The sequence below is a fragment of the Malania oleifera genome, chromosome 8 (assembly GCF_029873635.1).
Source record: "Malania oleifera isolate guangnan ecotype guangnan chromosome 8, ASM2987363v1, whole genome shotgun sequence".
Classification (NCBI taxonomy): Eukaryota; Viridiplantae; Streptophyta; class Magnoliopsida; order Santalales; family Ximeniaceae; genus Malania; species Malania oleifera.
The window spans coordinates 34621885-34648796 of record NC_080424.1 but is presented as its reverse complement, the minus strand read 5'-3'; the positions used below and the strand labels follow the sequence as shown (position 1 = coordinate 34648796).

General features: G+C 36.2%; 1 protein-coding gene across 3 annotated transcripts in view; it reads right to left on the bottom strand.

Moving 5' to 3' along the window:
• LOC131162248 (DNA mismatch repair protein MLH1) overlaps positions 1-22614 on the bottom strand; it is an 88162-nt gene extending 65548 nt beyond the window's left edge. The window contains exons 1-6 of one of the 3 annotated variants that reach the window (XM_058118543.1): positions 22149-22614; positions 21413-21585; positions 21037-21109; positions 9920-10054; positions 9602-9812; positions 5645-5793 (exon numbers count right to left, since the gene is read on the bottom strand). In XM_058118543.1, coding sequence (XP_057974526.1) covers positions 5645-5793; positions 9602-9812; positions 9920-10054; positions 21037-21109; positions 21413-21585; positions 22149-22433 — 1026 coding nt within the window. In that variant the 5' untranslated portion in view covers positions 22434-22614. Of the gene's footprint in view, positions 1-5644; positions 5794-9601; positions 9813-9919; positions 10055-21036; positions 21110-21412; positions 21586-22148 lie in introns of those variants that run through there. The other 2 variants (XM_058118545.1, XM_058118546.1) reach the window with 2 other exon arrangements.
• Positions 22615-26912: the final 4298 nt, after the last annotated feature.

Sequence of the window (26912 nt, the reverse complement as noted above, 5' to 3'; positions counted from 1 at the left end):
ACAGAAGTCTGTCAAGGAATTTCTGCCTCCAGACTTACGAAGCCAAACTCAAAATTCCTATTCTACCCATTCCTATCCTCGTCCTACTTGAACCTATACTCTAGTAAAATCCTCTGACCTAGTATGCAGAACCTAACAACCTTGGCTCTAATACCACCTATAGTGCCCCAACCCGCCACGTGGGCCCAGAGTGCTAAATAAAACATATAAATACTCTCTGATACTATGTCTATATATAAAATATTGCAACCCGACCTAACCAGGGAATCCCGGGTGCACCTGTCATTACTGGAATTAAATGCATACAGCAGAAGATACTAAAACATCCAAACCACTTACCAGAGTTCTAACTGTTCCCCAAATACATACATACAACTACCTATCTATATAATACAGCCCATAAAAATAACAAAATGAAATCGCTGGTGACTCACCAGCTCTATCTATCAACCCCAAAATCTAATCCTTACCCCGTAGAAAGCTAGGCACGGTTCCCTGAAGGACTTGAAAAATAATTTGTATAATGGGATGAGACACTTTTTAGTAAGACGGATTATATTATTACCAGTGTGTGGCTAGCATGAGTTCCCGTGAATATAAAACTTCCATTATTTAACTGTATATGAAATGGCATTTTAAAACTGCACCGCACTGTAAATCTGAAAATACATAATTTCAAAATAATAAAATGTCGGCTAAATATAGCCCATTTATAGTAAATTTGTCTATATATGCATAAAAGACACAACCTGGACTGATAAATTAACGTCGACACGCTATCACATACTCATACGACATGCTTCCCCCCATGACGGGTTGTGCGGCCCGAAGCTGGACTCAACTCATAGTCGGCCGACAGTAGCTGAGTTAGAAATAAGGTTGTAAGTACGATTGTGTCTACCTATGGTCACCCGGAACTACCTCGGATGGGGGCCCCCGACAGAAACCTCCGAGTAGTACTGCGGCCCAGCTCTCCAATCGACTATCCCATATCACACTTCCATGTCCGTGTGATTGCACTCACTACCAACATATAACTACGGTACCGTGCTCATAACATCACATTTCATATCCACAGGGTTCTATGGCAATTTACACAATAAAAACTGTATTATAACTAATTTCGTAAGAAACCTGACATTCAGTAAAACCCAGCCCCCGACCGTTATATCAAAACTCGGCCCCCGGCCGTTATATCAAAACTGTATATCAGTAAAAACATTCTGCCCAGATATACCATTTAAAAACTGTTCCCCTGCTACATAATTTTCATCTAATAACCATAAATAAATAAACTGACAGGGAAGCATACAAGTTGCTGAAAATAGGGTCCGAGCATCTCCAAAGTTTTATTTAACTCAAACTACATATTTTATTGAAAATAGGAGATTTCAAACCAATCACGTTAATTTTCCCCAAAAATGTATAAAAGTCTAAACAACCCTTTTCATATACCTGATTCATTCAGAAAATCATATATACCATTTCTGTAAACATACATTGCAATTTAATTGGTCCATAATTCAAAAACAACTGACATAATATAATCTCCTTACCTATTTTCCTAAAACTACGCCTGCAAGGATTCCAAAATTGTGCCTGCAGTGCTCACATGAACCCCGAATTCATAAATCCAAGTTTAATCAACTCAATCCCAGGTAAAATACTATTTTAACATTCCTCAGGTTTACAAACTCCAAATAAATGATTAAACTTCCAAAAACATCAAATTTATTAAATTCCCTAAATCTTACCCTAACCTTGGAGTGGTGCCTAGAAAGCCCAGCTCAAAAATCTACTCCGCTAGACTTGTAGAGAAATGCTCCTAAATCCTCGTGGTGACTTCCGATCGTCAATTCAGGCGACGAACGATGAGAAATCAAAGAGAGAGAGGATGGGAATTCGTGGGTTAGAGAGAGAGAGAGAGAGATTTCTTTTTCTAAAAAAAATATCTTCTTTAGCTTCTTTTACAAGTCATTGACCCGACCACCTTCGTCGACGAAATGGAGCATTCGTCGACGAAATGCAGAAGCACCTTCGTTGACAAAAGAGAGGTTCATCGACGAACCTTAAGCCTGATATTTTCTGTCTCTCGGGATTTCTTCGTCGATGACGCCTAAATTTCATCGATGAGTCACAGAAGGGAAATCGTCGATGAAAACAGGGGATTCGTCGACAAGTCCTGCTGCTCTGCCCTTTTTAAATTTTCCTTCTTCTTTTCTTATTTATTTCCTTTTATTTTTTCGGGTTCGGGTTTCTACAAACCTCTCCACCCAATTAGCCACCTCTTCCCCATTAGGTCACTAATCTAGCCCCTCCACCTTAACCTTTCCTTACACTCATCAATATACGACCCTTTATAAAGTCGGTGATCTCATCCCCAATTTGTTTATGATCTCACACCACCCTCCCAAATCTAATTCCAACTCCTTAATGAGACTTTTCCTCATCCTCCCATTAGGTACCCTATAAAAAAGCCTAGCTTTAATCTCCCCCTCTCTAACCCAACTAACCCTCAATTTTTTATGCTTCCCTTATGAAAAGCACCTCCAATCCCTTTTAACTCTATCTTCCTCCCTAATAAACCACACTCCTCCAATCTACTCACACTACTAATATCCTTCAAATTGTAATTTTTCTTTTCCTTAATATCCCCAAACACTTCTTTATTCCAAACCTTTGGCTTGTTTTAGACAAATAAGCTAACCACTTTCTTATAATTAACAAAGGAAGCTAATCTAACGAATTCTCTACTCAATTTATTTGCTTTTTATTTCTTTCTCCTATGCCTTCTTTCATAAGCATATTTAAATCCCTAGAAGATGTAAAGCTAAGACCCAAAAATCAAGAAGTTTCTAGGCTCCTCCCCTTAAAAGGTCAAAGATATTTGATTTCCCTAAGACTATAATTCCTTATGGCACTTCAGTAATTCAAAGTTAATAAGAGAAAACACAAACGTAGGCAGATTACCTTCAGAAATTGCAATATTCCCAAGTTTGCTCCAAAATGGTGTTTCCCTAATGTCTTGCCATTGGAAGAGAGCTTGAGGGTACGGATTTGTCAGAGGGGTGAGAATCTGTGACTGCTGTGGAAAGACTGGTTCCTTTGAAATTGTGATAACATCTGTACTTTGATTTCTCATACCAAGACCAAACTGATTCTCAACCGATGAAAGAGACTCTAACCCTAAGTTTAAGTCATTTCGCCCTTCGACCAAAACCTGCATACCTTTGGCTTCATCACTCCCTCCATCCCCCCTCCTTGGTTTTCCAGTTAGCAACTCTTCGGCCTCAAATTCAAACAAGGACAGCAACTCTTCATCTTTAGCAGAATCGGAAAGAGCTCTACCCTGACACCCAGATTCCACAATTTCTTTCCTTTTCTTCTTGTCATAGAAACCCTCCTCATCTATATTCTTCTTCATTGTTCAAAGACTTCTAACAGTCAATCCATACTACTAATATCCTTAAAACGTTATTTTTCTTTTCTTGGTCCTTCGAATGCCAAGCTAATGGAATTAAAAGCCTAATTACTACTTCTTATGTGTTTCATTAAATCATCTTACTTCATATTGCGAGTTGGTTGACTGTTTTGTTTATCTCACTGTTACTTGACCTTATATCACTTACGTTGTTCATGTCGAATCAATTTTTTGCCAACACCTCATAGTGTGCACTATCTTTGGCCTAACATGGCATGATTTTTCACCACTTATTATCTTTTACCTCTTCTCTGAAGCTCTATGCTTATGCTAATCCAAATTGGGTTGAGAATATGTTTGAAGGTAAGTCCATCACAAGATTTTCTGTTTTTTCTCATTTTTGAGATTCTCCGAGTTATTAAAAGAGTGAGGAAACAAATGGATGTAGATAATCAAGAGCCAAGCTGTGTGATATGACCTATGCTACCATTGAAATTATTTGGATAGCTGGTTTCTATTTGGTATAGGTGTCTCTTCCCTCTCCTATAGCTTTGTACTATGACAAGAAGAGTTCATCACCCACGAGTTTGTCTATCACGACGACACAAAAAATATGGAAATAGACCACCATTTTGTTCATCAGTATCTCCAAATGGGCGCTATTGTTTCACCCCATGTCTCTTCTTCACTCCAACTAGCCGACTTCTCCGCCAAATCAGATACCACTGCCCATTTACAGTTTTTGCTAGGCAAATTCTCAATGCTCACTGCATTCACATTGTTAGTTTGAGGGAGGCTGTGAGCATTTACATTCTCTGTGAGTAATTTTTTGTAATTATTATCAGCTGAGAGGGTATTTTTGTCTTTTGGGTAGTTTAGGTAATAGTTGCTGAATTAATATGCATTTTCTTTTGATCAACAGCAGCTTTGCTTCTCTGTGTTGTATGAACCTCCACATGGAAGGCCTCTATTTTATTGGATATTAGATCTATGCAGCTTCTTCATGGACCTGGTGAAGACACACCCCCCCCCCCCCCCAAATTTTTCTCCCTAAGAAAAAATAATGAAAAAATTTGTTTGTATGCCTGTGAATCTCGTCATGCATAACTGAATGGTCCTATCATGTGCCTTGGCAACCAAAAGAAGACTCCAATTTTATCTTTTGAGACTCATACTTGAATCAACGGTGATATCACTTTTTCCCCAAAAGATTCAAGGAGTCCTTTTTTGCAGATTTTGCCTTTGGGAGTTTAGAAAATTAATTTTCACAGTTGGCCTTAGGGACACAAGACCAATTGGGCACTGGACTCTGGAGGTTTATTTAGAGATTAGAGGGCAATATTATCACAATCTCCAAGCCCAATGAGCATGGATGAGTAATTAGAGAGAAAATCTCGCTTATTTCCAAGAGTATTGAGAGAAGCATTTTCAACAGAATTCAATCATCCTACCGTTGAACAAGATCCCCCCACCCCATCCCATGGTCATTAATCAAGCAAAAGCAGGCCTCTCTGCAATTCCTACTCTATTTGGAAAATGCATAACCTTTCTTGTTGTTTAGTGGGAGAGATTAGTTTGGGATGACCAGACCAAATATTGATGAAGCCAATTTTATACTTGAATTATTGTGATAGCCTTCACTATATCTAGAGACTACTTTTATCCACCATGATTAAATTCCTTGTCAGAAGCTATAAGGTTTGTATGCTATAATGTTGGGTTCTTTCTCGGTATTTTGAAATCTTCTCACTTACTTCAGTTCCAGAAAGAATCTCCGACTTTTTTTGCATTTTTCATCCGCTCTTCTTTCTTCAATTTTGCCTTTTGTCTGAAACAAATTCCAGAGGAATCAAATGGGCAACCAATGAGCTAACATTGACAAACTTTTTGCACATGCTCAGCCACTATAACCAAGAAATTTGTGGAATTTCTTAACCTAATTAGACTAGATTTCAACTTTTTTGACTGCAACCACGTTCTAGCAAATAATTCATCAATATGGAGAAAGAACACTTTTATCTTCCAAAAACATTTTTACTTTCCAAATTATCAGCCACTATAACCAAAGGAATCTGTGGAATTTCTTAACCTAAAACTAGGCTTTCAATTTTTTTGACCACAACAATTTTCTAGAGAATGATTCATCAAATGGAGAGAAAATACTTTTTATCTTCCAAATTTTATTTTGAATTTTAAGAGATCTAATCATAAAAGCATTTGTACCTCTCTCTTTGTTGGGTGAACGTTCACATCAACATGCTCAGGTGGCAATGTAATTGACATATACACGAAGGGTTTAGATGCTTTTGGCAAGGTTGCTGCATAAACAACTTCAATGGCACGCTTCAGAGCACTGCAATCAACCAATCTATCTGGAAAACAAAAAAAAAAAGAGTTAAAGAGATTCCCCAGGCCAATTTTACTGACCACTAATACCAAGAAAAATTCCATTGATAAGTAATAGTCCATTGCAGAACTCGTCAGTAGAATCCATTGTGGGACAGCCAAGTCATTGGTTTAAAATAATAGTAACAGTCAGCGTAACACTAACAGTAGCAGCATAACAGTAACGGTAATGGTAACAGTAACAGTCAGAATAACAGTAACAGTCGCAGAATAACGGTAATGGTAACGGTAATGTCAACATAAACCAAGTAACGCATAAAACATGGTACAATCGCATAAAAGAATAAAGGATCCCTCTCTCTCTCTCTCAGGCCACTTCCAAACTCTAGTTTGAGCTTCATATTGTTCAGATGAAGAAGAAGAAGAAGAATACTGAGGAGTTTGACAGATGGGAATAGATTGTTAGGGTGGTGGTTGACAAGGGTATGGATATATGGAGGGTGGGCAGGAATAGGCAAGGGAGTACGGTAAGCATATGTAGGATATGGATAGCCTAGAACTAGATAATAGGGTGGATAATGGTGTGGGGGTGAGGATTGTGGAGGAAAATATTGTCAATAAGGAGGATGTTGATACGACACATAAATTATGGCTCCTCTAACTTGTCTCACTATCAGTGCTACAAGAAGATGAATCCCCAAAGCCAGAATTTGCAAAACTTTGTTTGCCACCATGGAGCTCCTCATATGCTCTATGTTCTACAGGTGCTTCTTCATTGACCACTACCACTTGCCCCACCACTTCCACTGCCCCTACGCCCATGGCCACACCTAGCTTGTGAAGAACGAGGAAAACCCAAGAGAGGGTGGCCGCAAATCACTAATACTGAAGTCATCTAATAGAGATGCTAATCCGTAATCTCCTCCAAAAGCATGACTTGGCTCAACTTGCTCACGTTCACCAAAAACACCACCACCACTACTACCACTAGATTCAACACTTCTAGAACTATCATCATTACCACTAGGAGTCATCAAACCACCACCATCAACACTTAAGTAGCAAATGGACTAGAACTCTCTTCAACTTGTATGGCTTGAGGATGAGATTGTTGTTGGTTTTGAGACAATACCATGAAGAGTAGCATCATCATCATCATCACCACCATCATCAACCTCTAACCAATCAAAATAACCGTGTCCATCTAACAGAAATGCCTCCCTTTCTTCTAGCCATGGAGATGATAGATCATCCTCCTCGAAGATATAATCAAGGTTAATGGGATTAAAGCCAACCTCAATTTCTTGTGCAGATCTTCGAGTGGCATGCCCTATCTTCAGCCACATATTTTAAAGGTGCAGACTAACTTCTACAATCTTGCATACTTCAACATTTTCTTTGTCTTTGTGTGAATAAAGCTAAAAGTCAGAGCCTCATCAACCATCAACCACCAATGATTTATATAACATTAACATGACAGTCATTGCTTAAGCCCGTAGTACTTAGCAAATAGAAGAACTATAGAAATCACTTACCCAAGAACAACTCTTTCTGCTAATGGGGTTTCAAATAAATCTACCTTATCCCTAAACATTAAAAACGGTATCAAATTTCATTATTAACATACTTTTATATCCATCACCTCAATAATTGTCAAAATAAATTATTTAAGTTAAGCTAGTTATTTAAGCAATTCAATCCATGTTCTAACTTGATTGATTGCCCTAATCTAATTGACCATATCAAGCTCTAACCTCATAATTACGGATTTAACTCAATCCATTATCTCACTGTGCTTTGAAAGTTTTCCATCATATTGAATTTGTGCGTTCAAGTAATAGCCTAACAAAAATTATCAATATACATTCAAAAGTAAGAACTTCATAACTTTTTTCTAAATTATAACTTACCAATTGAATGAAATTATGTGCAAGTTGAAAATTCCATCTCTTGTAAATGATGTCCTAATAATCTTCATAATAACAACAATCATTTTGAATCACCAACTTTGATCCATTCATTGTCTCGTAAATAAATACCATAGTTGGCTACTCATTTCCATCAACTAGTCTCAATACTTTAACTAGGGGTTGATGCACCTTTATAATACCACTTGCTTGTGCCCAAAATAATCTTATTAAGCACATAAGACCCCTCTTTACTTTCCCCCACCTAGAACGTTTCCATCTATTTGATCAAAACATGTCCTGAGGTGCCCACTTTTGCTCAACCACACTCACCATTGCAATAAAATTAGTAGCAAATCTTGTAATCCCGGGACACAACAATTCTTGGTCATTAGTGAACTTCTTCATATACGTAACCACCCAAAGTGATTATAAATAAAATAAAATAAAATAAAAAGTAATCATTTTAAATTCAGCCAAGACCCCTCATACCTCTTTGCTTTCACCAATATCATGTAAAATGAAAACAAGGCAATTGGCTGCATGACTTTCCAATAAAGATGCCCCCTTTTTGCATTAAAAGTTTGCCCCCCACCCCCGCAGCCTTTCATAGCTGCCTCATTATCTATGACAACTTGGACAACTATGCTCTCACCAATTTCCTCCACAATGGCATCCATAAGAGAGAAAAAATATTCAGCATCCCTGCATCAAACATCCAATGCATCAACCAACTTGTGGAATACAGTTCCCCGGTTAAAAAAATTTACATGCTTTCGAGCCTGACCAACCATCACACACAGTGGTCACTCATCTTTCCTTCCATGTGCCGTCAAAGCCCTTAATCCATCCCCTTTAACTCCTTGAATTCATAATTCAAATAAACATTTGAATCTTCACAAGGAGAAGGTAATTTCCAACCTCTATGGCACTGTTTAACATGCCTGGCAACCAAGGAGAATAAATATCATGGGTAGTAATGTGCTAAGACCTCCCAAATTATTCCTAGGTTATCTTCGCAATGCCAAATGAGAACTTGCACTTTTGAATCAAGGCCTTTGCTTCTCTTGTTATAGATTAAGGCAGGCTACTATTACCCCCTTCACCCATTCTCAGATCTAAACTTTATAACATATGTGAAAAACTTGTAACTCATAACAATAGGTGGAATCATAAATTGTTCCCCACTTTCCCAAAATTAATTTCAGATATAATTCAACACTGCAGAACTAATCATTTTATGAGCATTACAATACGAAACATAAAATATTTTGATTGCATGCATGTAATGCATTTTTTCCTCTTATTCCAAAATTTTAACATAAGCAAGAAAAATATAAAGTAATACTAATGCTCAAACTAAAACACAACAAACAACTCTATGTGAATTGAACCTACCAGTAATCTCACCCATCACAAGAACAGTGCTGAACAGAGGAGAACCTTGAACACAACACAGCTTTGCCTTCAAAGACTTTCTAGAGTCTAGAAGCTTCTGTAACCCACCACATAGTTCTTACGGATATCCTATCTTCTCACATATAAGACCCCATTAAATTAAGGTGAAATAGAAAAAAATAGACTCCCTCAGTCAGCATCATAATGAATATATCAACATAACCGCAGCATAGAAAGGTGGTATTCAAAGAGTAGGCAGGAGTCAGAGGTAAAATCATTTCCCATTGAAGGACAAAACTGAAGTTGCCCCACACTGACAATTGAAAAAATTCGAGTCCCACAAATATTTCTCATTGAAATATTTCAAGCAATTTAACTTCAAACATGCAAAAACAGCATTCTAAACAAAAATAAGCAATATTTCATCGCAGTTAATGTTACAAAAATTTAGCTCCAAAGGCTGCAGAAGTTGAATCAACAAGTGTGAACAACTAGTTCATATTGTTAAGTGTTGACAAATGATACATACTGTTTATGAAAAGCACCATTGTAATCTTTTTTGCAGTGTAATTTGAATTGGAGATGAAACCATCCATACTGAAAACAGAACTAGATGGATCATCATCTGAAGCTTCTATCTTCATCAAACTACGCGCAACTGACAATCCATAAACTGATCTGATTGCATCAAGCCTTGAAGATGTGGCAACAGTATGAACATCTGCTCCTGCAGCCCCATGCTAATACAAATGGAAGGGTAAAAACCCCAAGTCATAAGCTAGATATTTGAATCATGCAACAGCGTCCAAAATTGTAAAATTTCAGCATCAGAGTTCAAGTGACCAACCTTTCTACAAGAAAAGCTCACATTTATGTGATGAATAGCAAGCCTGCTTAACAAGTCAACAATCTTAGAATAATCGTCAGCTGTGTTCTGCAATGTTTTCTTCCGTGCAGTCATGTTATAGAATAAATTTTCAACCTGACATCACAAGAATACAGTGATGGGGCAACCATTCAAACTACTAATTTTGACAGTGCATAAATGAAGTGAGAAAACTTCAACTAAAATTACAGATTGCGCCTCAGTTTTTCATTAACTGAATAAAACAAGCAGTTGCTTCATATTTCAACGACTATCAATAACCAATGGACATCCCAAATATTCTTCAAGTATATTTTTAGAATCTCACATCTACGCCAATTTTGCTCAATGAACATAAGATTTCGCTTTTCGGCTTGTCCTAACACATACTTTTCTTTCTCACTTTCACAATTATTGATCATTTTTTTTTTCATAAAAGAAGAAATTTATTAGGAAAGAAAGGAAAGATATCAATTAGAGAGGACAGTTAAGTCCTGTCAAGAGAGAAATTCAAAGAAAAAAAATGAAAACAAAAGAGATCTAACACTAGTAATTCAAAACCCCTTTAAACCCTTTCCCATCATAATTTGTAGAACACTTTAAATTTTCTAATTCTTGTTGACCTCTTAATTTTTTTCCAAAATTTAACCTGACTTCCTTTCTTCCTGGAGCCAACAACCGAAATCCTTTATAATTGCTTTGGATAGGATCAGATTAATGGCTTCTCTTCAGGCTTATATAGCTGGTTGTTTTAAAAATGTCTGTTTTGGTTTTCCAGCAGGATTGGCAGGCTTTGATGTTGTAATTTTGTTATATTTCTTTTTTCTTTGTACTCAATATTAAGAGGATCTCTTCGACTCTAGTTTGCATAATGTATATTCACTTTTTGATGAGTTCTCTTTTTTTTTTCTTACTAAAAAAAAGCTCATCCACAGATTACAAACCAAATTATGCTCGAGCAATAACTTAAAATCCCCTTCCCCCCCACTCATAAAGACTTAGTTCAAAGGATTTCCCTTTAATCGGAATTGATTACCCAAACAATTTTCCTCTCATGGCAGCCTCACACAATGACAAAAAGAGCATAAAGTTTTGCAAGCTTCCATTTGATTTGATGAGTAACATGAGTTCTAAGATTGCTCATGATTTTTTTTTAACAAGAATTCTTTTTGGATATTTTTTCTGAACTTTACCAACAAACATTCTAGTTAAGTTACTCTAAAGCTCCCAAATTTTCTTTTTCAAATGAGAACCTCCAAGGTATGTTGCTCAGACAGAGAGTAGTAAAGTGTGAAAGTTATGTGGAAGGATTTTTTTTATAGCAAAATAAGAGATTTTATTAATAGGAGAAAAAATTTTACAAAGAGCTCGTCAAAATTCTGGAACAAACCAGAAGGGAAAAAAAGCTAAAAACAAGAAAGGAAGAATAGGATAAATCAATTCAAAAGATTCCACCAATCTCACTTAACTTACATAAAGTTAACTCCCTTATAACACCCAAACCCAACGCACCACAAAGAGGCCAAGTAGATCGTTCCCCAAACAAGCTGCCAATTCAATTTTTTCCCCAAAAAGATCTATGCATTATGCTCCAACCATAATCCCCACAACACAGCCCAAATGCCACATTTTCATAGTACAGCCCAATCCTTCCTTCTTCCAAAACCTTCAAATGAACCAGCCAATGTTGAGCACACCCAATTTTCTCCCAAAACACCAAATAACTTATTCCAGATCCTCCAAGAAAAATCACAATGTAAAAAAAGATAAGATGCTATTTCAGAATTCAAATAGCAAAGCACACAAACATCTGGAGGTAAAGCCTTCAAAGATCTCCTAATCTACAACAAGTTATTGGTATTGATTTTCCAGCCAAATAAAAGCCTTAATTTTCGGGGGTACTTTGGCCTTCCAAATAAATGAATATAAAGGGAAAAAAAATTGGAATAGATCAAGAACTCAAAATATTGTTTACAAGAATAATCCCCTAAATGATCCAAAGTCACCGACTAGACATCCCTATTTGAAGAAAGATGACAAATTATTCAATAAAGACAACAAGGAATACAATTCCACTAGCTCTCTATCATTAAGAGATCTCCTCAAATGAAAGTTCCAAGAGACCAAAGGGCTTACCAAATCAACCGCAAAGAAGAAAATCACATTATTCTACTTAAGCTCAATCAGAAAAAGAAGAGGAAAAGATGTGGAGAAAACATCATTCCCCAACCACGAGTCTTTCCAAAAACGAATTTGAGAACCCCTCCCCAACACAAATTTAGTGCAAGGAATGAATAAGGGATAAATCTGAGAGATAGATCTCCATGGACTCCCCGAAGAACATCTCAAACTAACACTTGTATTTCAACCATTCTTACTCAACCCAAACTTACTTTTAATAACTCTATGCCAAAGGAAGAATTATCTAAGGGAAAATGCTATAACCATTTAGCTAAGAGCACAATGTTTTTTGGCACCAATATTCCAAGACCCAGCCCTCCCTCTAAATTAGATATCCAAACTTGTTCCCAACTTACTAAATGATCCCTATGACCCTCGACTCCAGACCACAACAGATCTTCCATAATTCTCTCCATCTTATCAATAATCACCATTGCAAGCTCAAAAATAGACAAATAATACAATGTGATACTAGACAAACATGCTTGAATAATAGTGATTCTACCCCCCAAGGGGGAAAAAAAAAAGAACCTCCTTCCAAAAATCCATAGATCTGGGATTAACTCTCAAAGGGACCCTTAAATAAGTCAAAGGCCAATCCAAAAGACCACATCCCACATTAGAAGACCACTCACTAGCTTGCTCAATAGTCAACAACAATATTTTAAAAGGCGTTCGTGAGGCGTGCCTCATTTTGAGCATAAAATGCCCTAAGGCGTAAATCCTCAAATGCGTACACTTCAAGGGAGAAGGCCTACGCCTCAGGCAAAAATCGCGCCTTTTACGCATCATATGGGAAGGCATACGCCTTTTGGGAGCACCTGATTTAATATATATATATAACACAAGTAGCAGCCTGATAGGAGTGTCAAAAATCCCCTCTCTCGACAAAGCTTCTTTCCTCCAAGCTTCAGTATCTCTCTGACAATTCCTGCAGCTTCTCTTCTCTCTCCGACGAGTCGACGACTCCTTCCGACGTATCGTCTCTCCCCAAAGACCCCTTCGGAGCTCTTGTCTCTTTCCAAGCTTGCATCTGGCTTCGAAGACTCCTCCAGCTTCTCATCTCTCTACGACAAGTCGACGACTCCTTCCGACGTATCATCTCTCTTCGACGACCCCTTTGGAGCTCTCATCTCTTTCGAAGCTTGCATCTAGCTTCGAAGAATCCTCCAGCTTATCGTCTCTCTCCGACGAGTCGATGACCCTTTCCAACCTCTTATTTGCCTCCAACGTATCATCTCTCTCCGACAACCCATTCGGACCTCCCGTCTCTCTCCAGCAACCCTCTACAGCCTCTCATCTCTCTCCACGACCCCCTACAACCTCTCTGCTTCAAGATTTCTTTTCAGTCTAAGGTCTTTGCTAGAACTAATTCGAGTATTCAACTCTCGCTCTCTCCAGTGTTGTTCCTAGTAGACTCCCACAAGACTCTCTACCAATGTCTTTAAAACTCAAGGTAGCTGCAGCTGCTTTCAATTTGTTTCAGTTTCAACTTTCAGTTTTAATTTCCTGCTCGGCTGCTGATTGATGTTATTTATTAATTATTTTAAAAAATACAATCCCAAAATGCTTATGCCTCGCCTCGCGGAGGGTAAAACACCTCACCTTACCCCTTCACCTTTTAAAACATTGGTCAACAGGCACATTTATAGCTACTAAACCACTTTTCCCCATGTTAATTCTAAGCCCTGTCACCCTCTCAAAAACTTCGAGAATACCCAAAATACTTCTGATAGAAGGGCTATAATCATTAAAAAAGAAAATGGTGTCATCAACAAACTAAACATGAGAAATCATCATTCCCTCTCTCTCCAATGCCAGCCCTTTCACCAACCCCTGATCTAGAGCCCTATCCACCATCCTACTCAAAACATCAACTACTAGGACAAATAAAAAGGGGGAAAATGGATCTCCTCTTCTAATACCTCTCGAAGCCCTAAAACATGACTTAGGTTCCCCATTCACAACTATCAAGAACCAAACATTAGACAAGCAACCCTTTAACCACCATCACCAAAACCCTTTCTTGAAAAAATATTATCCAACAAACTCTTTCATAGGCTTCCTCAAAGTCCAATGTAAAGATGAAACCCCTCTTCTTTCTCCAACGAATATATTCCCTCACCTCATTAGCCACCAAAACAGCATCCCCCATGTCTACCCACCACAAACATACTTTGAACAGTAGATATAGTCTTATCAAGCATCAAACTCAACGTATTAGCTAGTATTTTAGTGATAATCTTATAAACACTAGAGACTAGAGTAATAGGTCTGAAGTCCTATACCTTAATGGATCTAGATTTCCTAAGCACCAAAGTAATAAAAGTGGAATTAATACTCTTGCCTAGAATCCCATTCCCACAAAATTCAGCAAAGACTTCAAACAAATCATCCTTAATAACATCGCAAGTCTTGAAAAAACAGCTAAATTAAAACCATCTGGAACTAGAGCTTTATCCCTCTCCATCCCAAGAACTACCCCCCTCACCGCCTCCTCATCAAAAAGTCTCACTAACCATCACATCTAATCTGTAGAAATGAGATTCCACTCTAGCCCCTCAACCATCAGTCTACGAACATCTTCATCAGAATATAGATTATCAAAGAAATTAATGATCTCAGAGGAGATCCAACTAGGGTCATTGATAATTCATCCTCTGCCTACATCCAACTCCCCAATCATATTCTTTCTCATCTTCCTATTTTCTATCCTATGGAATAAACTAGAGTTACAATCACCATCTCTGACCCATTTAAATTTGGTCTTTCGCCTCCAACTCCTTATTTACTTAAAAATCACCTCTTCCAATTCATTCTTTAGAAAAATTCTTTTAGCCTCCTCATTCTCTGAGAGATTAATCTCCTCTTCCTTATTATTCAAAGAATCCAACTCATCTAAGATGCTGAATTTTCCAATTATAACATCACCAAGCACCTCTTTGTTCCAAACTTCCAATTTCTCCTTAAGATGTTTCAACTTCCTCATAAACCTAAAACCTTTCCAAGCCCTCTCCAAGTACTCTTCCCTCAAACTAGAGGCTTAAAAGTAGTATAATCCAGCCACACATTCTCAATCCTAAAAAGTGCAAGACCCTAAGAAACTCTACTTGATTCCAACACAATAGGAAAATGATAAGAAGCAGGTATCAAGAGAACAGTTTGGGAGAGTTTACAGAATTCGTCCTCCCACTCACTACAGAACAGGAACCTATTAAATCTACTATGCCTAATAATTCCTTTCCTTTGAGAGTTGTTAGCCGATAGAGACTCCCAAGCAGGCTTACTAGGATGCTGCATGTAAGATTCAAAAGTATCTCAATAATTCACCTGACTAGTATAGAAGTGCAGCAAGAGTTATGACATTGTAGTGTATTGAGATTCTGATTAGGCCAGTGCTATTGAAAAGCGTAGGTCTACTACCTAATCTAGGACTTCTGCAGGTGGCAAGTGAAAGCCTTGTTACCTGGTTGATGTAGAATTTGAGCAGGGAAGGAAAGAAAGAGAGAGAACGAGAGGAAAGAAAGAAGAAAAAATAAGTGGAAGGAAACTCATATTAACTCCCAAGTCAATTTTAAATGAAACAACTTCTTTACAACAATACAACCTACTAATATATTTAAAAAAGTAAAATTAAGAAATTACAGAATCACTCCCAAAACACACATATTTAAAATCAATCACTGTATAAGCATATGCCTAAATTAATAACTAAGCACACCAACAAGCCCTTGACCTTATTCTTTGGAATCAGCCTTCAAATAGGGAGAAAATTTTGATCCATCCAATGGCTGACTTCCCACCCAACATCAATTCCCTCTTCACAAAAAGAGCTCCACTCCGTCAAATTGGGGAAAACACCAAGAAGTCCATCATCATAAGAAGAATCATCTCCCTTCATAAGAAAGGATCCAGTGGCACGTAGTAGCTTGATTAGTGGATGCTCTCACGACAGCATCAACTTTTACCTCTACTTGTTAATGAAAAAGGTGTAGGAATTTTCATATGTATGATGCTTCACCCTCCAGTTAAACAACCATGGATGCTGAAAGAATGTAACAAATCTTAGGAGGATGAATGTAACTCATCTTTCAAACTCAAATCCGTCACAACTTCTTCAAAAGCTACATTTGTACAGCTACAGAGATAAATAACCAATGGGTGACATTTCTAACAAATCTTCATTACCACCAATCATCATTCCCTACAACCTACAACCCTATGGTTAGAGAGCGCAAGGAAAAGTTCTAAAGATAATATTTGTTTCCCACATTAATAATATTTGTTTCCCACATTTGCAGTCTCATCCTTGTCCAGGACTTCTGCCTCAGCATTAATCACATCTTTTTTTCTTTACCTTATACTTTTTCTGCAATTTCCAATACTTGATTAGGACATTGTGTAGTTAAGACTTGAAACACTTAACTGCAAGTTGGACCACAAAAGTTGACCCAAAATGCCCATGTCAGCAGGTAGTAGTGTAACTCCTTTACCCAACTACACAACTGATCTTTCTACCACAACACTACCAGTAGTCTACTCAAATTTAATGCTTGACATGACTCTAGGACAATTACGTTTGCATATCCTCCTCCATCTGAGTGGAAATGTGAAATGCATCACCAACTGTATTTGACAAACAGGAAGCTTGGCTGCAATAGCTAGCTTCAACCCTTTCCTATGCAAAGCAATCAAGACATCTTTCCATTCCATATTTGCATAGGCGTCCAAATGATAGTATCTACAAACGTGAACATCTATAGTTGTGTCTTCTTGCTTCTAATGTTTTAAAAAGCTCAATCAATGCATGGCAGGCCCAAAACGCCTTAAGACTTAATCTAAAATACCAAACCCCAAAGAGGTTAACGCATTACATGCTGAGGTATGCATTTGTACGCAAGGCACGTCTTTTGCATCTTTTTAATTGAGGATTACGCATTTCAGGTGCATGATTCTCAAGTTAGAATTGGCTACAAAATTTTTAGCTCCACATTAAATAGAAGGCATGTCATAATATGAGCTGAGTTCTAGAACTCTTGAACCCCAACCTTTTCAAAAGCAATTAAGAGTCATATAAAAGGCCGTACCCAATGCACAAGGCTCCCACTTTGACTGGGGTCTGGGAGAGGTGGATGTCGGCAAGCCTTACCCCCATTTTTGGAGAGGCCGCTCCCAAGTCTCAAACCCGAGACCACCCGTACCGAGGTGGAGGCACTTGCCATCGCACCAAGGCACGGCCTCTAAGAGTCATATCTTAAACCTTAAAAATAATTTGAACTTTGTAGTGCTATAGCTATCTCTTGTCATGATTTAGTAATGAATTCAAGTTATCAATTTCTGAATAGCCAACAAGTAGTTTGCTAACTGTATCTGATTTTTTTTTTTACATTATATATATGTGATTTTCTTCATTTTTTATTATATTTAATTTATTTACATATGTTTATCTAAAAATAAATTTCTCAAAAGGCTTACATCCCAATGCCTTAAGGCTTACGCCTCACCTCTTAAGGGTTAAAATGCCTCGCCTTAAGCCTTCACCTTTTAAAACATTGCTTGATTCAAATGGAAAAGCTCTAGATGGACACATTGCTGATAGTTATGGATACAAATTGTTCCTACATGAGTAGCTTCGTCCCATCCCACATCCTAATCTCACCATATCTTCTACTTCTAAAGATCTCCTATTATTTAATCCACCAACTCTAGTTGTTTCCTTTAATTTAGATTTATCCAAATGCATGTTAAAAGCTCCATTCATGTTAAATCACCAAAAATAGTTCTCTAGGGGGCATTTCTTTAACAGTTATTAAGCCTTGTCTTTGCCCCAACCATCTAGAATTGCCTAAGAAGGGCATGAGTGCTTTTTTTATATTTATGCTAACAATAACATAGCCACTTGTGCCCCTCATGTCACATCAGCAGCACCAAGCATGGCCCACTTCGAAATGGGTGAGAGGAAAGAATAGACAAAGCAACCTAGGTCACAAACTTCCAAAGGCTTGCATGAGAAACAATGCCACTTCCTTTAGTATCCGAAACATTCTAATTAACCCATATTTTTTATCACCTTGTTACATAGGAAATTAACCTTTAAAGGGAACATCCATACCCATTTTCACTCAAAGAGCTTGTTTGGAAACCACATCACCAAGCCCTGACACACCTTCAGATTTAGTTCTATTAACAACCGCCAAAGTAACTACCTGATCTCTCTTATTCTCCCCATAGCATCATCCTCTCAGGGAGTCTCAGCAATGCTCATGAGCATTCTAAATGGCGATAAGAAATAAATAAGTACATTAGAGAGGGAAACAATAATGATGGTGGTATGACCCCAAGAGATAAGTTCGCCCTTTTCCACCCCTCCAACCTCCTTCTGAACCTTTCAATCACAAGTCAAAAAACCTCAAAATTTGAATTGCCTCTTAAGACCAAGACCAAGTCAAAAAGCAGCCAACCAAAGAAGCGCATCCTACTATAGGGCCTTAAACCCCCCTAAATCCCTACCAAGCTACCACCCAAATTAATGACAGCCACACTATTCTTGGCAAAGCTGATATTTAATCACAAAATCTTTACAACAAATTTTCAACAAAATAATTGTCTTTCATTATTTCACAACATTGTCCTCAAGAAAGAACATAGTATCATCAAAGAATTGGAGTTGTGAAACCTCCACCTCCTTCGTACCAACTAATAAGCCTTTGATCACCCCCCAAACCCTGTGCATGCAACAACATCCTAATCGACATCTGCCACATAAACTGGACAAAAACAAAGACAATAGGTCCCCTTTCCTAAGCCCCCAAGAAGTCTTGAACCACTCTCTTAGCTAACCATTGAGAATAGCTCAAATATTGTTCGAGGTCAAGTATCCACTAATTCACTTCCTCCAAAGAGCCCCAAAAAAGCCTTTCCATCACATAACATTATCCAAATAAATAAATAAACATCAGCTCACCCAATCATAAGCCTTCTCAATCTTCACAACTTAAAGATTAAAACCGTCTTGCCTCTCCTCCTCACATCCTCTACCAACTCATTAGCCACCAATACAGCACCTAAATACGTCTATCTTTGATGCATGTTAACAGAGTTGTGCTCAGAGTTGCAAACCAAGCTACTCAAGAGGTCAGCTTGTTAAGAGCTCAGTCAAACTTGTTCATTACATAAATGAGCAATTCCCAAACCCAATTTTGAGGCTCATTTAATAAACAAGCCAAAAACATGAACAAGCTCGACCTTTTTGGCTCATGAACAGCTTGATTATGAGCTTGGTTGGGCTTGTTTAGTAGGCTTGAATTAGGCAAGCCCATTTAGTAAGGTTGAATTAGGTTTATAGAAAGTATAGGCTTATTTTGCCTAAAAGTAGGAGGTCTTCGGGGGTGGACTTGTTCAGCCCCAATCCCATAACTTGAATTCAGTGATAGGACTAGGCCCAAGGTAAATAAGCTAGCTTGGCACGAGCAAACAAATCCTAAGGTAGTATTAGGAAGAGTCTCTTTTCAACTTTTACCTCGTGCATCTCACAGTGAGAGGTTCCAAAGGAACCAACCATTAAAGAGCAACTTGATAGCTCAACTCGATAAGGGTTTGTTCAGCTCATTCATTTGCAAAAATGAAACCAGTTTGAACAAGTACTCAAGCTAGGTTTGAGCTCGAGTGCAGCTCAAGCTTGGTTAAAAGTTTAATAAACAAGCTTGGGCATGGTAAAGCTCAATGCCTATTGATGAATTTTTACTCTGTTAATCAAAAACATTAGTAAGAGAAGCATAGCTGTCAAATTGAGATTGCGTTGTGAACTGAAATCCTAATTTTGGGAATCATCAATCAAGAATCGAATCAAGTCAAATCATAAGGTTTGGTTCCAAATGATGTGCATATATCAAAATACATACAACAAACAAAATAGTGTGCATTTAAATTTTAACAATAAAAATTTAAATTTTATGTGTATGCTCTCTCTAAACAATAAAAAGTAAAGGAAGGAGCCAAGAAAAATTACTAAAAATCTAAACCTTATGTTGTTTAAGGAATCAAGAAAAAAAAATTCTAAAAATCAAATTTTAGTGTTCATCAACAATTAAAAAAAACATATTTCATGCATAATATAATTAAAAGTTAACTTTAAAAAAATTGATAAATAATTGAAAATAAAGATGGTTTATATCTTAATAACACAACAAAATGTGAGTAACACCTTAGCCGACCGGTGTTCTTCCCCTTCTCAATGGAAAAACACTATATTCCTCCAACAGAGTAATGGTCTTGTAAGGCAATAGAAGACCTAAAGTTCCGTTTTCGCCTCTTTTTCATCACAGAAAAAGACATAAAGAAGGAATGGAAGGCAATAAAAAGAAAATTCTTTTTATTTGTCGGTAAGGAAGTGGGGATGGTAATCGGGTTAGATCTAATAGGTTCAAAATCATGTGATTCAATCAATTCGTGTCCATTCATTAGATTTCGGAGATGAATCGATAGATTTGACAATGATTTGGTTGTTTTTTGATTCTCTAATGTCATGATGAAGAACCTTCATGCTAGCAGCTATTTCATTTTTAACTCTTGTAATCATTATAATGTTCTTCCAGGCTTTATTTAGACCTGCATTTTGTTAGTGTTGTATCAAGATGGGGTTGGAATACATTTATACAACTCCAGATTTAGGAAAGAGCTAAGAACAGTAGCAGGTCTGGGGTACTAGTTTTATGTGTGTGTGTGTGTGTAGGGCTGGCTGGTCTGTTGGATTACTCTCTCTGGCTGAAGCCCTTCACTCTTCTCTCCTATTTTCTAACCCTAAGCCTGATTCTCATTACCTAGTTATATCTTTCAAGTTTGCAAAACAACTTACTTCAATTCCAAAGTTGTGGCAATAAATAAGGAAAACGCCAAGGTTCTAGCATCCCAGATCATACCATTATCTGAGTACCTTTTACAGCAGCACATGCCTTTGGTTCATGCTCCATAACACCATCTCGATAAGAAACCCTGAACAATAAATAAGAGATGCTAAAAGTAAATAAAATGCATAGGTTCCACTTGCAGCAATGCTGTAGTTTTTCATTTGCTGGTATAAAATGCTTATTCAATTTTGTTTCGGGGTTTTGCTTTATTCCCCCACTCTTGTGCATATCAATCACATTCACACCCACATTTCTGTTTACTTACAATCAAGAGAGGAAAATAAACAAAGAGGAACACAGTAGAACCCCATATTCAACAAAAATTTCATCATAAATCAGGTTAGAGGAACAATTAGCCTTTCCATTGCAGAGGTAGCATGCAACCTACCTGTGACCATGCAACTCCCCTCTAGTAATGGTGGTGACCATAACATGACCAACATATGTCATGCTCGCCAGTGCCTCTCCTCTGAACCCCATTGACTTAATCGACTGTAAATCTTCAAAAGCTGATAACTTGGATGTAGTGTGTCTCTCACACAGTATCGGCAAGTCCTGGCACTAGAGAACGGCAACAATGGCAAGATCATAACATTGAATTAAAGCAAGTCAAAACCCTCTAATGTCATTTGAGAAGTAAGGTCTTCATTTTAAGATCTAAAAATCCAATGCAAAATTTGCTTTCAAGAGCAGAAGGCAGTTATTAGTCAATAACTAAAGGGTCCATCCTGTGAACAAGTACCCCAGGGACACTGATTAAGATTACTATTTTAGGAAATATTATTCGTTTAATGTAATGAGCATTATCAAATTCAAGTGATTCAACACCAATAAGAGCAATGATAGCAGAAATATTTTCTCAAAATAGCACCTTGACGGTGCCCCAAGGGTACTGGTTCACAAACTCCAGTGACACTTAAGCAGTTTGCTCACCATTACTGACTTCCTATCAGAACTTTAGAAATAAATGCAACACTGGCTTTGAAAGCAATGGACTACTTGCGAAGTGTGCTAGGAACCACTGCTTGCTACGCATAATATCATCCTAAAATATCAAGAGAATTCACACTTCTAATTTCTAAAGCAACCGATGACGCACAAGGAGGAAGAGGAGGAGAAATTACTCTGATTCCATGGCCGTCGTCGGAAACTTGAATGAGCTTGAGGCCTCCGTCCTTGACAACGACGTTTATGGAAGTGGAGTCAGCGTCGAGGCTATTCTCGACGAGCTCCTTGACGGCAGAGACCGGTCTCTGGATAACCTCCCCGGCAGCGATACGGTTGATTACGGAGGCGTCGAGGCGATGGATCTCGGGAGCCTCTCTCGGTACGGGAAGGGGATGGTTTTCATCTCCTTCATGTCCTTCTATTTCCATCGAGAGGGGGCTGCCGCAAGAAACGGTTTGCATTGATTCAGCAAATGCGAAGGTTCTGATTCTTCTGAAGTTGTGCTTGATTGGAAGTAATACCAAACCGCAGGAACATACACGGAGGTTACATGGAGACGACTGAACTGAGGAGAGCAGGGGGGCAGAAGCAATGGAGAAAAAGTTTTATTAAAATTAAGTTATAGGTTTTATAGTCACGCACAATTTACATGGGTTTTGACTCATAATTATAATAAAACAAATTTTAAAAGAATAATAAATAAATATATTTTTAAAAATATTATTTTAAGAAAGTTAGGGGATTTGAGATATTTTTAAAAATATTTATGAGAATATTTTTAAAATATACATAGATAGTTATAGGGATTTTTTATAAAAAAAAAAAAAAGGTATGGGTAGTTATAGGAATATTTTGAGAGTTTTAAAAAGGAGATCAAGAAAATTAAGCTATTCAAAAATAATTTTTAATGATCGTACCCACATAACAAAATATAAATTTTTTAAAATAATCTTAATTATTAATATATAATAATATATATTTATAAACTTCTTGTTTTTAAAATTCTTAAAACAATTAATATATTATGAATAGTGACAGCTTGAGTGGTAGTTGCCAGCTGCCATATGTAAGAAAGGTAGAAAGAAAATGTGAGCTGCCAGGTTGCCACATGTAGGGATGTACACGGTTCGATTCGGTTCGATTTTGGCCAAAACCAAAAATCGAATCGAAATTTTTGGTTTTGGGATTTTCGAACCGAAACCAAAACCAAACCGAAATTATGTTTTAATTGAAAACCAAAAATTTGGTGGTTCGATTGCGGTTTTTCGGTTTTAAACCGATTTTTTTTATAAAAAAAAAAAACTTTATTTTTCATAAAGTTGTTGAAAATTTATTGAGTATTTTAATTTTTTATAGGGACTCATAATTTTAACAAAATAAAATATGTTGAACACTTTTAACAAAAATAACCTTTATTTTTCATAAAGTTCTTAAAAATTTATTGAGGATTTTTTTTTTCTATAGTGGCTATATGGCTATATTGCATGCTATATTTTTACTAGTTATATTATATATATACATATATATATATCTTATATAAATCGGTTTTTTAGTTTTTTTCGGTTCGGTTTCAACATAAAACCGAAACCGAACCTTTTTATTTTTGAAAAACACAACCAAAACCGAAAATCAAAAAACTAAACTGTTTATGGTTTTGGTTCGGTTTCGGTCCGGTCTTCCATTTTTTGGTAATTTTTGTACACCCCTAACCACATGTAAGAAAAGAAATAAAATATTTACCTACTCCTCTCTCTCTCAAAGCCTCTCGCATCTGCTCTCTCTCTCTCAGCATCTGCTCTCTCTCTTTCTTTCGAAGTCTCACGTGTCTGAGTTCTTTATTCGTCTCTCAGGTTTTTGTTTCATATTTTAATTCTTTAAATTAAATTTTACTGCACCTGCTAAAATGTCTTAAGCAGATTCAAGGGGCGAAAAAAAAGATTGAGAGATATATATTTTATAATTCCTCCTAAATAGTGAAATTCTAATCTCATCCACTTATAGAGTAGGTATATCTGAATCATGTAAAAAAAAATTCTCGTCTCTATTTATTTTTTTGCTTACATCTATTTATTTTGTTATTAATTTCTACATCATTTATAACACATTTTCAGTATGAGACTTTAATCAATTGACATGTTTATTTAATTTTCTAACCAACTGACATATTTATACATATATTTATATCGTCTTAATAGACGGTTTTATTTCTATTTATTGATACCGCCTTAATGACTAGTTTTATTTTTGTACCGCATATATAAAGTTTAAAGAGTAACAATTTCCATAAGAGATGGTAAAATAGTCTTCCTGAAAAAACTATATATGTGATAATTTGAAAAAAATAAAAAATAATAATATTTATAAAATAATAATTAATTAATTAAAAAATAATATTATAATAATAATAATATGATACTTATCTATATATATATATATATGGGTATATAACTAGAAGACAAAGTAGGATATATATGACAAACCCCCTCCCCAACGTATAGTTTTTTCATTCAAAATTTTATCTTCCCTCTGCATATCATCTCCGCATTCAGCGTACACAAATTTCAAAAATGTCATTCTTCAATCCTCTATAAATTCGAACATATCCTTACTCAATCTTCATAATAAATTTTAAGGAGGGATTGAATGATAAGTGGGGAAAAAGATTTAGTAGTAACTGAAAAAATTTTGGTATATTTAAAATTTTTACTCTCCCATTATTTCTAAACTCATTTTGGGAATTCGTTATTTTATTGCATTAGCAAAATAAAGTAAGGTAAGTGAGTTAGATTATGTCAGATTTTTATAAAATATATATATCCAAGTTTAATTATAAGTGGGGTAGATTATATCATATTTTATTTTAAAATATACCTAATTTAAATTAAGTACGTGAATTTAATTATAACTGTTTTATTTAAATATATACTTGAGTTAAATTAAACTATGCAGATTTGATCATATCTTCTTTTTATTAAATATATATGAATTAAATTAAAATATGTGAAATTGATCATACACGTGTTTTTATCTAAATATACCCGAGTATATTATTATAGATTTTCTTAGGTGATTTATAAAATTATAATTAGCACGCAAAACGTGTGGCATGAGTTTATTTTGTTGCATAAATAAGCAAGTATGAGATTTTTGCGGTGTTATGTTTATTACATGATTTATTGCGAATAATGATGATAATTTATTACAAGTGTTATATTAAGAAATGATGAGATTTTTATAATACTATTGCATAAGTTATAATTGTATGATTTAAGAACCATGATGGCTTGAATGTAATGAATGTTCGGTACCGTAGTTACAGATGAGTATAAATGCAACCACACTATATGTAAGTGTTGGTGGTGGATAGTGGATTTGTCCTAAGTGCATACTTGTTTTCAAATTAGGATGTGATGGGAAAATCGCACTTACAGACATGTTATAGTTTGATTTAGTTTAGTTGGCCGACCAAGTTAAGTCAAACCTTCGGATCGCACAACTCGATCATGGGGGTAAACATGACACCCATTGGTCAAAAAAAGCTTTTTTATACATATCTATATATTTATGTGATCAGGGCAAATTATTCGGCATAAATAATGATCTGAAAGAAAAGTATGCATATATATATATATAATTATACATTACCATATTTAAAGGGTCTACATAATGATTTTCAGTAAGGGAACATATTCGTGAATAGAGCCCCATTTAGTAGGGCTAAATGATGATGTGAAAGAAATGTATAAAGGAAAGTTTATATAGTTTTATGCATACGTCTATTTGGATAAAAATGATTTACAATTATTCAAATGCAATTTTTTTAACAGTTAAATTATTTAATAAATTTTTATATTGTAAAGCTCATCTTAGCCACACACTAGTAATAATCTCATATTTACTTACTAAGTTCGTATCACCCCAATAATTATTTCACATTTCAGATAACTATGCAAGACGTACTGAAAATCAGGTATAGCAAGCATCTGGGCGGGATTAGAGAATGTAGTGTAGAATAAATGTTTATGTAATACTAGTTAAAGATGTTTTTATTTTCCACATGATGTAAATATTGTTATATGGAGATACTCATGTAAATATAGTTGTTTAGTACTCTGGTTTATAATATTTGAGGTCTTAAGTTACTTCCGCTGTTTAAATTAAATTACTTTAAACACCAGGTTCGGAGCGCCATAATTATGGTATCAAAGCCTAGGAAATAGGTTATGTAGACTTTAACATATAATTTTACCAAAGTATAGGTATAAATTATGATGATGATAGAAATGGATAAGTTAGAATATTTTTAGCTTATTATTTTGATACGTCATAATTTATGGTTTTAAAATAATTTTTGTCTCTTTTTCTTCAAAATGGACCCCATAAATAACAACAGGAATGCTGAAGGAAGTAATAATAATATGGGGGCTTTCAATGAAGAAGTCATTAATTCTACTACGGTGCTACGTGAGTTAACCCAGCGGGTTATGACAGAAATTATGCAGAGCTTTAGGGGGCAGAATTGTCCACCCACTAATCAAGGTTGTACCATTGAGCAATTTACCCACATGAACCCCCCAACTTTTTAAGGAGGAGTTGATCCAATTGTTACAGAAAATTGGATCGAGGAGATGGAAGAATTACTGAAAGTCCTTCGCTGTACATACGAGCATAAAGTTCCATACTCCACTTTCAAAATGACTGGTGAGGCCAAACGCTCGTGGATTTCCATGAACCTTCACCAGAAACAAAGGCCAGAACTAACAACCCTTACATGGAAATGCTTCAAAGAGATATTTTTTTATCGATATTTTCCCACTTCCACCAGAGATCTTGTAATGACCCGAGTAATAAAAATGCTATTTAAATAAAGAAGAAAAGAAATGGAAACAGGAATAGAAGGAAGCAGTAGATTTCGTCGACGAACACAAGGGATTCATCAA